This window comes from Numida meleagris, chromosome 1, assembly GCF_002078875.1.
Source record: "Numida meleagris isolate 19003 breed g44 Domestic line chromosome 1, NumMel1.0, whole genome shotgun sequence".
In the NCBI taxonomy this organism is placed as follows: Eukaryota; Metazoa; Chordata; class Aves; order Galliformes; family Numididae; genus Numida; species Numida meleagris.
The window spans coordinates 4,229,271-4,243,222 of record NC_034409.1 but is presented as its reverse complement, the minus strand read 5'-3'; the positions used below and the strand labels follow the sequence as shown (position 1 = coordinate 4,243,222).

Here is a 13,952-nt window from a genome sequence, read left to right as displayed (position 1 = left end):
TCCCTCTCCCCCTCTCCTCTCCTCTCCTCTCCTCTCCTCTCCTCTCCCCTCTTGCAATTTCCTGAGGGAGCTGCTTTTCCTAGGTTCAAATTTTACAAGATGTTGGCCAAAATAAAGAAGAAAAAGAAGTTTCTAACAGAGGAGACTGTTTAATTTCTCCACTGGGCTTTTCTGAGCTTTGCAATGCATGAATAAACAGAAAAAAAAAGTTATATATTTGGCAAGGAGTGATTTTTTTTCTGTGTAAACCAAGAGAAAGGGCAAATCAGGTAAAAAAATTATCATTCCATTCCTCTGTTCTCTAGAGTTTCATCGACATTTTAAAAAGTCACTTGGCTTCCCTCATTGTTCCTCATTGACAAGAGACTTGTACTCTCCGTTTTGAAGAGGGATTGGATTTGGACACGTTGTTAAGCCAAGACTTATACCATATGCGGGAAAAAAGTCAGAGGAGTTGCTGTGAAGGGTGATGAAATGAGTATGACTGCATTGTCATAGGTGAAATACTTTGTTTAATAATAAAATTCCCAAGTAAGGATGAGGAATGGGCTTTGACTTTTATCTGACCATTTAGGTGGGCTCAGAATGTCATTTGACAAGCAAATGAAACTAGTGCAGGCCTTAGTTGCCCTGCTCTAGTCTGATTAATTGCAAGGCCTCCTGAGATCCTAAGGCAGAAAGGATCAAAGGAAGGGTGCCCAACATTGGGTTGACAGCCATATCTCACCTATGAAATCATTTCATCTGATCTGTGGTTAACTTACAGCCTTCCCTTCCTAACAGAGACTAGGGGATGTAGACTGGGAAAATTGTAATAAAAACAGTGCATTTGTAATGTCCAACATAAAAACAGATGGACATTATTTGGGAAAGGGAAAGGGAAACCATTTAGCAGAGTTCATCATGCACTGCATACCATGCAACTGGAAAAATTGTGGTATAGTGCCTTTGTGTGCCTCCATAGGAATCTGTCAGAGAACATACTTGAGGATGAAGACATAGCACCAACAGCTAGGGCTGATGTCCCTACCTTCAAATAGAGTCTCTGGACAGGTAGCTTTTGCAAAGCTCACAGTACTTTCTCACTCATGAGAGCTGCATTCCACGGCTGAGCTTTGATGAATGGATATGCTAATAGAGAAGAGATTTAGGTTTTAGTTTTAACCAGAGGAACATTTGAACCCAGCCACGGGTGATCAGTCACACAAGCTCTTGTCTGGATTTAAACAAATGACAAGTTTTCTGTAAGTTGACTAGGCTCCATTAACTCTTTAACTCTTTGCAGGTTGTACGTCGTGTCCCAAGACAGACGAGATTTTTGCAGAGGCTGGTATGTATCACACTGTCTTTTATTTCATGAGAATTACACTTGCTCTGTGTGTATGTATGCATGTGCATCCCTGTGCCCAAGTCAGTGATCATAGAATCATAGAATCACAGAATGGTTTGGGTTGGAAGGCATCTTTAATATAATCCAGTTCCAACTCCCCTGCTATAGGCAGGGACACCTCCCACCAGACCAGGTTGCTCACAGCCCCACTCAGCCCAGTCTTGAATGCCTCCATGGAGGGGGCATCCACAACCTATCTGGGCAGCCTGTTCCAGTGTCTCACCACCCTCACAGTAAAGAATTTCTTCCTGATATCTAGTCTAAATCTACCCTCTTCCAGTTGAAAACCATTTCTCTTCATCCTATCGCTGCATGCTCGTATGAAAAGAAGTCCCTCCCCAGCTTTCCTGCAGGCGCCTTTCAGGTACTGGAAGGCTGCTATAAGGTCCCCCTGGAGCCTCCTCTTCTCCAGGCTGAAGAGCCCCAGCTCTCTCAGCCTGTTCTTGTAGGGGAGGTGCTCCAGCCCTCTGATCATCTTTGTGGCCCTTCTCTGGACCTGCTCCAACAACTCCATGTCCTTCTTGTGTTGGGGGCTCCAGAACTGGATGCAGTACTCCAGGTGAGGTGTGATTCTAGGGAAAAAAATCTTACTTTTGAGTCATCCAATAGGTACAAGTTCTTGTAACTCTTCCCAATCCATCTTCTCAACCACAAATTTGGGTAGCATCCAATGCTATCATCATCAACCGTGCAATGAACATGAATGAGCCTGATGAAATCTCATTGAATTTCAAGAGAAAAAGAGAGTTCATTCTGAAATTTGAAGATCTGCTGGTCTCTGTTTATACAGAGGCCAGAGGTTATTGAAGAAAGGGAGGAAACAACGAAGCCAGTATCTTCTTTTTGGTAGGAGAATCTAAGCTTTAAGATGTACAGAAAATTCATCTGATCTGGCTATGCTGCTGCATTGAGATTTGCATGGCTTAGATAACAATATGGTTAAAGAGACAGCCAGTGAAATTGCTATTTGTAGCCAGTTATTTTCCCGGTTTCTTTTCTCAGTTGAGAACTGGAAGAACTCATTTCATACACTGAACAGCCATCAGAAGCTTCTGGCTCCTTTGATCTTGGACACTTTTGAATCAGCACCCTAAGGGAGAGCAATCCTCTGTCTTATTACTATTTTACAACTTCTAATCTGACATGCAGTCAATATATTTTGATGAAAGCAACAGATAGAGGCAAAAAACATGGAGTGAATTTCATTTATCTTCAGCTCTTTTCTGTCTTTCCAAACATTTGTTATAAACAAACATAAAATAATATGTTTGGCAGAAAATTTTCAGCTCGCACTTCAGCATAATAACCAGGACATCTTCAAAAAGCCTCCAGCCAACCTTTATTGTAGCAAAGTGCTAATCCACTGCCTTGGCATTCCCTAGCTTTATTTTTAATAGGGATAATAAATCACAGCAATAATAATATTAAACAAATGTTTTGTTTTGTTTTGTTTTTCCTTTTGCGCTGTCTCTCATCTTCTGAAGGCCTTAATAAAAAGTGGGGAAAACAAACAGGCATTTGTGCAGCTGTAAGTCAGAGAATCAAGCACTGACGGATTGTGTAAGGGCTCCGGGGAACGTGCGAGAATCACAGACTGGAACTTGGGCTGTCCGCCAAGCCCGACCTAGCAACCTGTTTGGAAACTGCCTCTGCCCCCAGCATTTATATTTTCTATATACAAGAAATGGCAGATCCCTTCCAGGGCCATAAGGCTCTTTCATCCTCAGTTGTATACAATGCCCTTATGCAGTGTTTGCTTTCTCCAGCAGCAACATCTACGCACCACGAGGAGGAAGAAGTGCTGAATGTATTTTTTCCATTTGTTTTTGCCATTTGTCTGTGAGGATATTAGAACTGGAGCTTGTTTCAAGGGATACAGAGATTTAACAGAGATCAGCTGAAACTAGTAGATGATAGACTTGGTAGAAAACATCTAAAGGATGTGGTTCTTCATATAAAATATAAATCAAAGAATCATAGAATCATTAAGGTTGGAAAACACCCCTAAGATCATCTAGTCCAACCATCCACTCACCACCAATATTGTCCACTAAACCATGTCCCTAAGAACCACATCTTCACATTTCTTGAACACCTCCAGGAATGGTGGTGTTCATAAAATACCACACTGGGTGTAGGAGTTCCTTCAGCCACTAATTAGAGAAGACTGAGAGAAAGTGCTTGAGTAGTATCAGGTTGGCCTGATCTTAACACTCTTCTCTGAGCATGTACTATTGATCTCTGCCAGTGACAGGCTATGTTCTTGTCTTGACAAGAACAGCTCCATGTCCTCTGACATATTCTAAGGTCTTTCTGACATCAGGTGAATGGAACACTGCATTCAGTGTAAGATCTCTCACTGCAAAACCAGTGTGCATCTCAGGTATTTGTTGTTGAGCTGTCAGCCTGGTTTGTACCTACAGTTTGTGATGAAATGCAGAAAATGGGAGTGAATGCAGGAATTTGCTGCATTTTCAGGTTCTCTCTTTCACTTCTGCAATTAAATCCTCTTTAACACTTGATAGGCCACAGGCAATTGGTGGTATGAAAGAGTGGATGGAACATTATCCAATTAGATCTGGAAATGTGCCCACAACATCATTCCGGATCAAAACTCCCCATCTTCTCCACTTTCAGTGGAATGAAACTGAAAATTCATGCCTATGTGTGAGGGAAAGTCCTAAGAACAGCATAATGGCATCCCAGTCACCACCAACTGACTAAAAGGCACTTGTGGCCTAAGGGTGGACATCTACATTAAGTAGATGAATTCTAGTCTAGATCTGTCTCAATGAGCTGTCTGCAATTAATGAACCAGCTCACACTAAAAAATGGTAATTTTTGCCATTGTGCTCCATGGGAGCTGAACCTGTGCTGAGGAGGATGTATGTGGAGACAGAACGTGTCAGACATTCTCCACCTGTTAAAGATCTCTCTCATGATTAGGTCCATTTGGGACATATCCAAGCCTTGAAAGTGTAGGCAGATGGGGCTTTATTTCCAAGATTGTTGATAGTTTTGTCTTTGTTTCTAGTGGATTCTCATCCTTTCATTTGCCTGGAATTCACTAGCCCAGCAGCTTTGTTAGTTGGATGCTCACTTATTGCTATTCTGATGCCATCAGCTACTGCAGAATATTTTCTGTTTCATACTTACTCATACAACAATTGCTCCCTTTGTTAAGCCAACTGGGAAAATTGTTTTTATTGGGAAAAAAAGGCTGGTAGTGCAGCTGAAGAGCATGTTTGTGTCCTCACAAGTCTCATGGGGCTGTGGCTTTTTACCAGCCTCAGTAGGAATAAATTCTTGATGTATTTGGTTTAGCAAAGTTGCTCTTTACTTGCACTCTTTTTTACTCTTAGGTTCCCTTCTGCTTTTGAAGTTTCAGACTTTAAGGTTTAAGGCAGCAGATAGATTCTTTTCTAATGGACTACTTATAGTTAAATACACTGAAGTCTTCTAGGACGAAAACTTTTGAGTTCCATGGAGATGTTCCTGTCAAAAATCATCTTAGACTGGAGAAATGCTCCAAGAAAGGACACATTCCCATGCAGCAGAAATTGGCTTTCAGCTTCCATTGCTACATCATGTGTCATTCTCTGAAGTCTCTGCTGCTTCTCTGCTGGAAGGAATCCAGCATAGGCTAAAAGGCTTAAAATATTTTGTTTGAGATGTCACTGTGTCAGTGTTTCTTATTAAATCTCTTCCATCCATTGGCTGAGACCTCCAGGATTGATTCTCAGCAGAGGAGGACTCAACCCACTCCAGTGACAGCAGTTTTTTTGTTTACAAAACTTACAGATCTGAATGTGTCAGTTTTAAGATGCTGCTCCATGCACAGTGATCTCAGTCTTTCAAGAGGTCTTACATCTGCTCTTGTGCACAGTCAGTTTATCTGACATCAGTTCTAGACCCTATGGGGAGATATTTTGGGCTTCTCTTCCAGGACAGAAGAGGCTAATCTCAGTGTCTCCATAGTCAGAGTTGAAGAGTGCAACTTAGGATACAGATGGATTTTATCAGTGTATTTCACAACATAGACACTGGCAAAATTAGAGCTCTTGTGCTGCCCAGACCCTTCCTGAGAACTGGAGAATGACAGTGGCGTTTGACCAAATGTGAACAAAGGTACTGCTATGTCTTTAGTTCAACTTTTGCATCTCACCTGATATTTTGGAGGCAATCCTCGCCTTGCTTGCTGTTTTTCACAGGGAGTCAAATACTCATTGTAAAAGGGTTCATTCTTTGAGTATATTAAATATTAAGCCCAGTGTAAAATTGAAGGGGAGAGTTACCTAGCTGTTGCTGTTAATGGGTAACCTTTAATATCTACAGGAAACTAGGCCTCGGATGTCTGAATTCTCTGTGAAATCCACAATCATTTCTCGCTATGCTTTCACCACGGTGTCCTGCACAATGGTGAACAGTGGATCTGAGGCACGAGAAGCCGTGTTTGAGATGCAGATCCCAGCTGCAGCTTTCATCTCCAACTTTACCATGTACGTAAGTAGTTCTGACATCTAGGTGAACAATGTTTATTCCATCTCACAGACAGGTCTCTGAGATTTTAAAAACTGGCTAGTCTGAAATTGGACTGTATCAATGCTTTTTTGCATTTAGAATAGTTTTACTTGGAAAACATACGCGTGGTAAACTTCTTCCAAGACTTGTCATGGCCTCACAGCACAGAACAAATGCTTGGAGGACAGGATACTAAGATTCAAGCCCTCATTGTACGTGTGGAAGAGCATTCTTCCATTTCCCATCTGAGTGCATTTTAATAACTTCCTTCTCTTCCTCTTTCTCAGATTTGGGCCAGAAGAACTCTTCTAACCTTCAGAAACCTTTCCAATTAAAATTTCAACAACACTAACACAGCACATTTTTGTCTCCTAACTCTGACTATGGTACCTCAGAAGCTCCTTCATTTTCCTGGTTCTCCTCAATCTCAATGGAGGACAAGAGTCAAATCAATATAGAAGACAGGCTGACCTGTTGCTGGAGATGCTAGTCATTCTCTGTGGATAGCAGGGCAAGCAAAGGGCAACCAACTCACACTCAAACAGCTCACTAAGGAATAAATTAAGCTCTTGGTTTTAAAAATGTGTTTACTTCGGTCATGCTAAGATTCCCCACTATGGGTAGATATTACTGCCACAACTTTGGACCTCACTACAGCAGATGAGGAACAAGCTTTTTTTAGGAAAATTTCCTTTTGTGTTGAGTAGAAGGAAAATCAGCCTTTTGCCGTTGCCCACCCACACTGTTTGTTGAGAAATGTTTCCTTACTGTAATCCATGGCTCTGTAACTCATTCCCAGAGAGATGTGCTTTTGTCAGGGTGGCATCTACTTGAGAGAAGTAATTCTGAGTATCACCACATATATTGACACAGATGGTAGATCTAGGACCATACACAAAACAGTTGCTTGTTGGGAATCTTTGGCAATTGCTTTGCTTTTGGGTTAATATCATTATGCTTTGAAGACTACGTAGTAAATTAGCATTTAAGAGAGGTTAAATTCTGGAGTAAAAATGTGCTCGTCCAGTGAAACCAATCAGGGCACTTCTGAGTCAGCTTCTATCCCACTGATTTGAGTGAACTCAAGAAGAGTTGCGCTAGTAACTGTCCATGTGTGCATAGTCCATGTGCCCTTCTGCAGCGAGCTACACAGTTCTCACTGTTTGTAGGTGCAGATTAGTCATGCTGACATCTCTAATCTCTCTAGGAGCATTGGCAACAAGACTTACTATGGGGAGGTCACAGGGAAAGAAAAGAAACACAGCAGTGATGACAAAGCAAAGATGAAGAAACCTCCGAGCCCTTTGAATGGAAGGCAAGTGTCATGCATTCAACTATGTTCTGAGAAGTAATGTACTCTCCTCCCATATTTATTTTTGGCTGCTTTGGTATACCCATGTATGTATTTATAGGAAGAGGAAGGAGCTAAACAAAATGTTGTCTTCGCTGCCTGGTGTCATTCCCATGCTCCAAGTAACATAAATTTGTGTGTGACCTTTTCCAGCACTGTTACATAACTTTTTCAAGGAGGTCCAGGATGTCAAAATGATATACTTCAGAGGGAAAGAAATCTTGTTACAGCCTGAATAACCGGCAGTAAAATTAAGGCACACTGAGCTTTAGTAAGGTATGACTTCAAGACCACAAAGATATTCAGTAGTAGAACCACAAGTACCCTTTTGCAGTCATGTTTATTTGCCCTGTTCTCAGTGCTTGGCTGTGTGTAGTCTTTTTTTGCCATGCGCTGGCAGAAAGTCTCATCCCTTTAATGATCTGAAACCCTATGTTCATCCGAAGGCACTTTGGCAGCTCTGCAGGCTATTTTCCCCCTATAATTTGACAAGTGCCAAGTTCCCCATAATAGCTCTCAAAGAGTTGCAAGACTGAATGGATTTTTCTGCTTTAGAAAATCCTGCATTACTCCCAGTTACCTACTCCAATGTAAACACATGATCAAGAACACATAACTAGACCATTGCTTCTCATATCAGAAAAATGATGAATTGTAGAGAGGGAGAAATCTGACAGAGATGTGAACTCATAGATGATGTGAAAAGAGAATAGGTATCTTTATTTTCTGTCTTTCATAGGAAAACTAGAGAAAAAAATAATAATAATCAGGTGTCAGGTTCAAAACAGCTAAAATAATGCGTTCTTCCTATAAATCATGTTTCTTGCCGCTAAGAATCATGGATGTCAAACTCAACGTGAATTCAAAATGTGACTAGACAAATTTATGGTAGGAAAAATCTAACATACGCTTTTAACAAAGGACAATCTCTCAGGATCCGGACATAAACTGACAGAACCTGGCGCATTGTGGTCACCTGGAAGAGAATAGCCCTTTAGGAGAGGTGTCCAGAGATGGAGTTGTCTTTGGGGTCCTGTTTTTCCCTACTGAGTATGTAGTGATAAACAGCAAATATTAGGGAAGAGAAAATCATTTGTACTTTGCTTAAGGTACTGCAATGAGTCACTGAGGCAAAGAAAAGAATTAAATATGGGTCTTAGAAATCCTTGTGGCTGGAAACTGATAGTCTTTCTTCTAGTCCTGCTCTATGCTGTATATGTTTGACATATTTCTCTTTTCTTCCAGAGAGAATGGCTATGAGACATTCAAAGCTTCTGTTTTCATTCCTCGCAAGATGCAAGCCAACTTCCTACTGCATTATGAAGAGCTCTTGCAAAGGCGACTGGGAAAATATGAGTATATGGTCAGCATCCGACCCCAGCAACTGGTGGGGAGGTTACGAGTGGAGGTGAACATTCTGGAGAACTCAGGTATCATTTCACTGGAAGTGCCTCCCCTTCGAAACAGCAAACATAAAGGCAATGGGAAAGCTGAAGGTAAGGCAACATTTTATGATCCACGATTTTGTTATTTGTGAGGTTCACATAATTTCTTAGGAACTGGACTGACAATGTTGGGAGATCTCTGGGACACCCTTGGAAAATTGCATAGACTAGGGTTTCATTCAATTACCTTCTGCTCCAAATGAGCCATTAAACAAAACCCCAACATTGTATCAAAGCCTCATTGCCCAAGATCAAGACTATTGTACAAACTAAACGACATGAAGATCACATGGAAAATAAACACTAGGAACTCATTAGGTGTGAATTATTCTGAAAAATTCCAGCTATATCTAGTTTTTAGGGTACTTTTTTTTTTACTTTCCCTTCTGAACTCTTGAAGCAGTCACCGCATGGCAGGAAGATTGTACCCAGAGGTGGCTGCACTTCCATGACAAGCAAGTCTCCAAACACTGCAGGCCATCAGCAATTTCTGTTTAGAGATCTATTTCATTCATTGGCAGGGCAATCTCCAGTTTCAAGAAAGTTGGTATAATGACTACGACAGGAAAGAGTTTTCAGGATTATCAACTCTGTGAAATTTGATGGTGGGAATTCAGTCTTACCGCAAAGGCTGATGGCATTTGTCATATTTTCTAGAGATGACTGTGTGGTATCTGTGCATAAGCTCACGAGAACTTTGAACATTACTGACTATAGAGCTGATCCTATTCAATTCAATTGAACCTTTTTTCTATTGTCTTTAGAAGCTTGGAACCGGGCCTTCAGGCCTTGTGCTCAGTATTTGAGCAGCTTCTTTCCTGGCTCAACATCTACTGAGAACTGCTTAGTTGAAGTGAACTGTTTTTTCCATGCACCCATGCCAAGGCAAGGATAGGAAATCCTGCTTATTAGAACATGGGAAATTCCATGAGGAAAAACCACTTTCCAAGTGTCTTCTCTTACCCCAGCCATCCTTGAACTTGTTGTCCAAACATCAAGCGTAAATTAACAATTTTCTAGTGTAAACTAACAGTGAGGAGCACAGGATACTGTGACTGATACACGTTGACAAAAAAAAAAATGGTAAAGTTAAAAGGGCGAGTCTGACATAGAAACAGGATGTAGATGCTTGTGAGGCTTGACCTCCATTACTCCAGCTGACATAATGCCAGTGAAATCAGTGAAGCTCTTTGTGCCTGCCAAGTGAAGACCCTAAGGCATGTGATCACGGAGTTAAACTGATCCCTCAGTCTGGTACTACTGATCTCATCCAAAAAACACTGAAATAAGTGTTTAGACAATACTCTCAGAAATATGGTTTGAATTTCGGGTAGTCCTGTGTGGAGCCAGGAGTTGGACTTGATGACCCTTGTGGGTCCCTTCCAACTTGGGATTTTCTATTATTCTATGACTCTGTCAAGGCCCCTGGTGACTTGAACTAACTTCAGGTCAAGCCACATACAGCTAATTAGTCTCTCTGCTGTACATTCATGCATTGTGTAGTAAATGTGTTCTGTACCTCATTAGGAGGGACAGGAATCCTTTCCTCCTATCAGGGAGTATCACAGTGCATTGTGGCATATGGTTTCCTGCAAAACATCTGTCACTGATCAGTGTCGGAGATAGACTAAGCAGAGCAGACACACTGTTGGTCTAGTACAGTGTGGAAATTCTTGTATAAATGATATACAGGGAAAAATCATGTAACTTGCTCTCCAAATTAGAATCTGTTAGCACTGATAATTCTTGGCACTGTGCTTGAGATTCAAAACAACGCTTTTAAAATGGGTCCAAGCTCTATGATTCTACAATCCTCCCTATCCAGCAAAATGTATATAAATAGATGTGACATTACAGAATGGGTAAAGCAACTGAAATTCACATTCCTTTGCTTAAGCCTTATTCAGAACTGGTGCTACAAACTCTATCTGCAGTCAAGATATACTGTTTGTTAAATCTGTTTTCTGAGATGAAATCACTGCTGTGGAAATTACTGAAGTGCTAAACATGCTTTTGGGGTCCACTATGAACAGGCAGGAGAGGTTTTTGACTCTTTTAGGCCAGGGCTTCATTGGTACTCAGGAGAGCGACACTCTCATGAATGTGTAGAGTTAACAAAATCAGTAGGTTTGCAGAGCTTCTTTCTGATCTGAAGGAAAGTGAGGAAATAAGGACATTATTAATAGCCAGACAAAAAAAAAAAAAAAAAAAGAGATTTGTCAGAGGGTCTCAGAAGGTTCTCGTATAGGTCTCAGAGAAGGACAAATAGCTTCAAATAGGAGAGATTTATTGCGTGTGACCTTTTCTGACCAACAAGATCAACCACAGTTGGAGCAGACAATAGGAACTTCCTGCTTCCTGAATGTAAGTGGGAACCACAAGAATACTCCTAGAGAGGGCAAGTTCAAGGCAAGGAGTTTTTCACTTGGAAATCCACTGTACTCCAATCTATTTTCATATCGTTAGCTTATCCAGAAAGCAAATCATCTGAGCCATTAGTCCCTGCAAAGTCTTCTTGCTCATATGACACCCAAAGACCCAAGACCATTAGTAAAACTAATATTAAAAAAAAAAACATTTAGATGGTCCAAAGTGGAGAAATGGCTGATCTGTATTTCATGGACCAATTGTCCTACATTTGTAGTGCTTTCTACATGCTGTCAGTAGAGCCACAACCCCATGCAGGAAGCTTAGTGGAAAAAAAACCCAATTTTTCTGTTAAATGTTCATTCACAATTTGCACTTTTTACTCTAGCCAAACTGGTTGTATCCATACAGACTGTGATGAACAGAAGAGACAAAACTTAAACTCTTACTGGCAGAAGATGCTCCTTGATGTGAAAGTGAATGACACTTCTTTTAAGGAGTAGCACAGAAATTGTAGAATTTGACACAGGAGAAGTAAAGAGTTCACTTCTGCCCATTTTCAGTTGTCAGAGCACAAAATACAAAGATTGGACTTGGTTCCAAATTTTCCAGGTATTTATGCAAAGTCAACTGTGCTTTCGTCTAGGAAAGTGCTGTGTATATCCTCTCTGAATATGGAGCAGAGACAAGGTGATAACAGGTCTTTCCAGGATATTTCTTTTGTCAGTGAATCCTTCACGCATAGCTCCATCTGGGAGTTGTATTTTTCCCAGAGGAAGATAACTGACATGTGAGTTTTGGAAAGTAATACTTTCACGTGTGCAGGTGTTTGCTTCTGTTACATACAAAGCCCAGAACAGGAGGTGTTGAGGTCAGTGATCCTGGCCTTCTCCGGTGACCTCAGAGTGAAGCCATTTTCTGGATGATGTCCTACCCAGCATCCTCGGGGCTGGCCTCATCCTTTTCCTCCAGGGCAGTGATGTGAGAACTAGCCATCATCTTGTGTACGGAGACACCAAGTTGCTTGACAATGACTCTATTTCTCTTTAAAGTTAGTTGGACTAGATTATCATAGAAATCTTTTGCAACTTAATGATTCTATGAAGGCTCTAGATCTCAGAAAGGTTTTTATTTCTTATCACAGTTGTTTGGAAGCTACCACTTGTTAGCAGAGGATGAACTTGGCATTTGAGTTCTATTCATCACTCTGTCAGTTTCCAAAATAATTTGGGTTTAACTTTTCATCATGTTTGAGACTATATTTGCACATGAAAAATGCTTTTACTTGCTTTGCTTACTTAAGCTGAATTTGGTGGAAAATTTCTCTGAAGACTATTAATTACCTCAACACGAGCACGGATCCGCTTATGTCTTTGGAGCTTATCCATGCTTTGAATTCTGCAATATTTCATAGATTTTCCCCTCCCAGTCACATATCTGAAAAGAATTTGGCCGGTAGACAGGGGAGAGTAATTGTGATTCAGTTATCAAGTGCTGCCTAAGAGAGAAAGCTGGGGAAAGACATAGTAATTGTATTCAAAGGCATACAAGGCTGCTCTAAGCAGAAAAGAAATACTATTCTTACTATGTCAACAGAAAAGACAAAAAAAATCACAGGTTTGTAATACAGAAATAAAAATGTAAATTTGACATTGAAAATATCTTCCTAACAGTGAAAAATTGAGGTTCCAGCAAGGGCTGGCAAGGGGAGGTATTGAGCTTTCATTACGGGAGGTCTGTAGTATTTCCAGATCACGTGATAAAAATAAGTAGGAAGACATTCAGCCTGGGAGCATGGAATGGATTAGATAGCCTGTCTTCTAGAGCTGATTTCTATTATTCTATTCCAGAAGGAAAAAAAAAGAAAAAAAGCATTTTGGATCTTTTTTTTTTTATCAGTCCATATATGTATATATTTATCCTACAGATGGGAAAAGAGCAATGGTCAAGATGGCGGGAGATGCTTTCCCAGCTATTCCTGTCACTGTGTGAGGCAGCCTTGGCAAGCTGCAATCTGAGAGTTCCTAAAGACTGTCTCTGTTACAGGGAATAACTCTTCTCACCTTCATATACAGTGTTTTGAGAGTAGTTGAGGATCCGCATAATGCCATCTAGACTCCACTGGGCTTTACAAAATAGGATTCGTACGATTATGCCCATTTAAAAGACGGGGAAATGTAGAGCACAGAGCTAATTTCATAGTCAGAGAACATAGAAATGTTCGAACTGTAACTCGTTGTCATAATGCACAGCATAGTGTGCTCAACCCATCAATGTACTTATGGCAGAGAAACACAGAAGTGAAGTCCAAAGATCACAGCCGCAGATATGCGTGCAGCAGGTAAAAGGAAAGAGCTTCTGTTTTCAGTGTAAGTCTGCTTTTCGCTAATCCTGATGTGGTCAGGCAGCCTAGCTGATGACAATGCTTGCTTTTCAGTGATTGAGGAGAAGTAATGTGAAACCCTCAAATAAATCAGAAAATGTAAATGAACAGTGAAGTCATTTTTATGAATTCTGGACAATTCCTGCACTCTGACGGTTAAATGGGACCTTGGAAGTGATAGAAGACAGGCTAAAAATTCAGGAAGGCCAACACAAGCAAATCAGATGCATTGTGTATCAGAAACATATTACGCATGTTGATTCATCAGATCAGAGGGCAGCTGTAAAAGTAAAACCAAACCCAGGTGGAGATAAAATCCTGTAGAGCTAGTGATTTATGAATTTTCTTTGGAGAAATCTGAACTGTACACAGACTGTAGAGTAAATGTCAAAGTTTGGGGCAGTCACTTCATAAGCCTCCTTTAAGATTTGACGCTTGTGTCCTTACGTGATTTATATGCATTAGCTGAGAACTCAGTCAGAGAAGCCATAGAAT

General features: G+C 40.8%; 1 protein-coding gene across 1 annotated transcript in view; it reads left to right on the top strand.

Annotated features, from left to right (window-relative positions):
- The window catches only part of ITIH5 (inter-alpha-trypsin inhibitor heavy chain family member 5), a 49,760-nt gene that overhangs the window by 2,134 nt on the left and 33,674 nt on the right, over positions 1–13,952 (top strand). The window contains exons 2-5 of the mRNA XM_021384339.1: positions 1,286–1,330; positions 5,726–5,889; positions 7,119–7,226; positions 8,508–8,758. Of these exons, the coding sequence (XP_021240014.1) occupies positions 1,286–1,330; positions 5,726–5,889; positions 7,119–7,226; positions 8,508–8,758 (568 nt within the window). The remainder of the gene's footprint in view (positions 1–1,285; positions 1,331–5,725; positions 5,890–7,118; positions 7,227–8,507; positions 8,759–13,952) is intronic.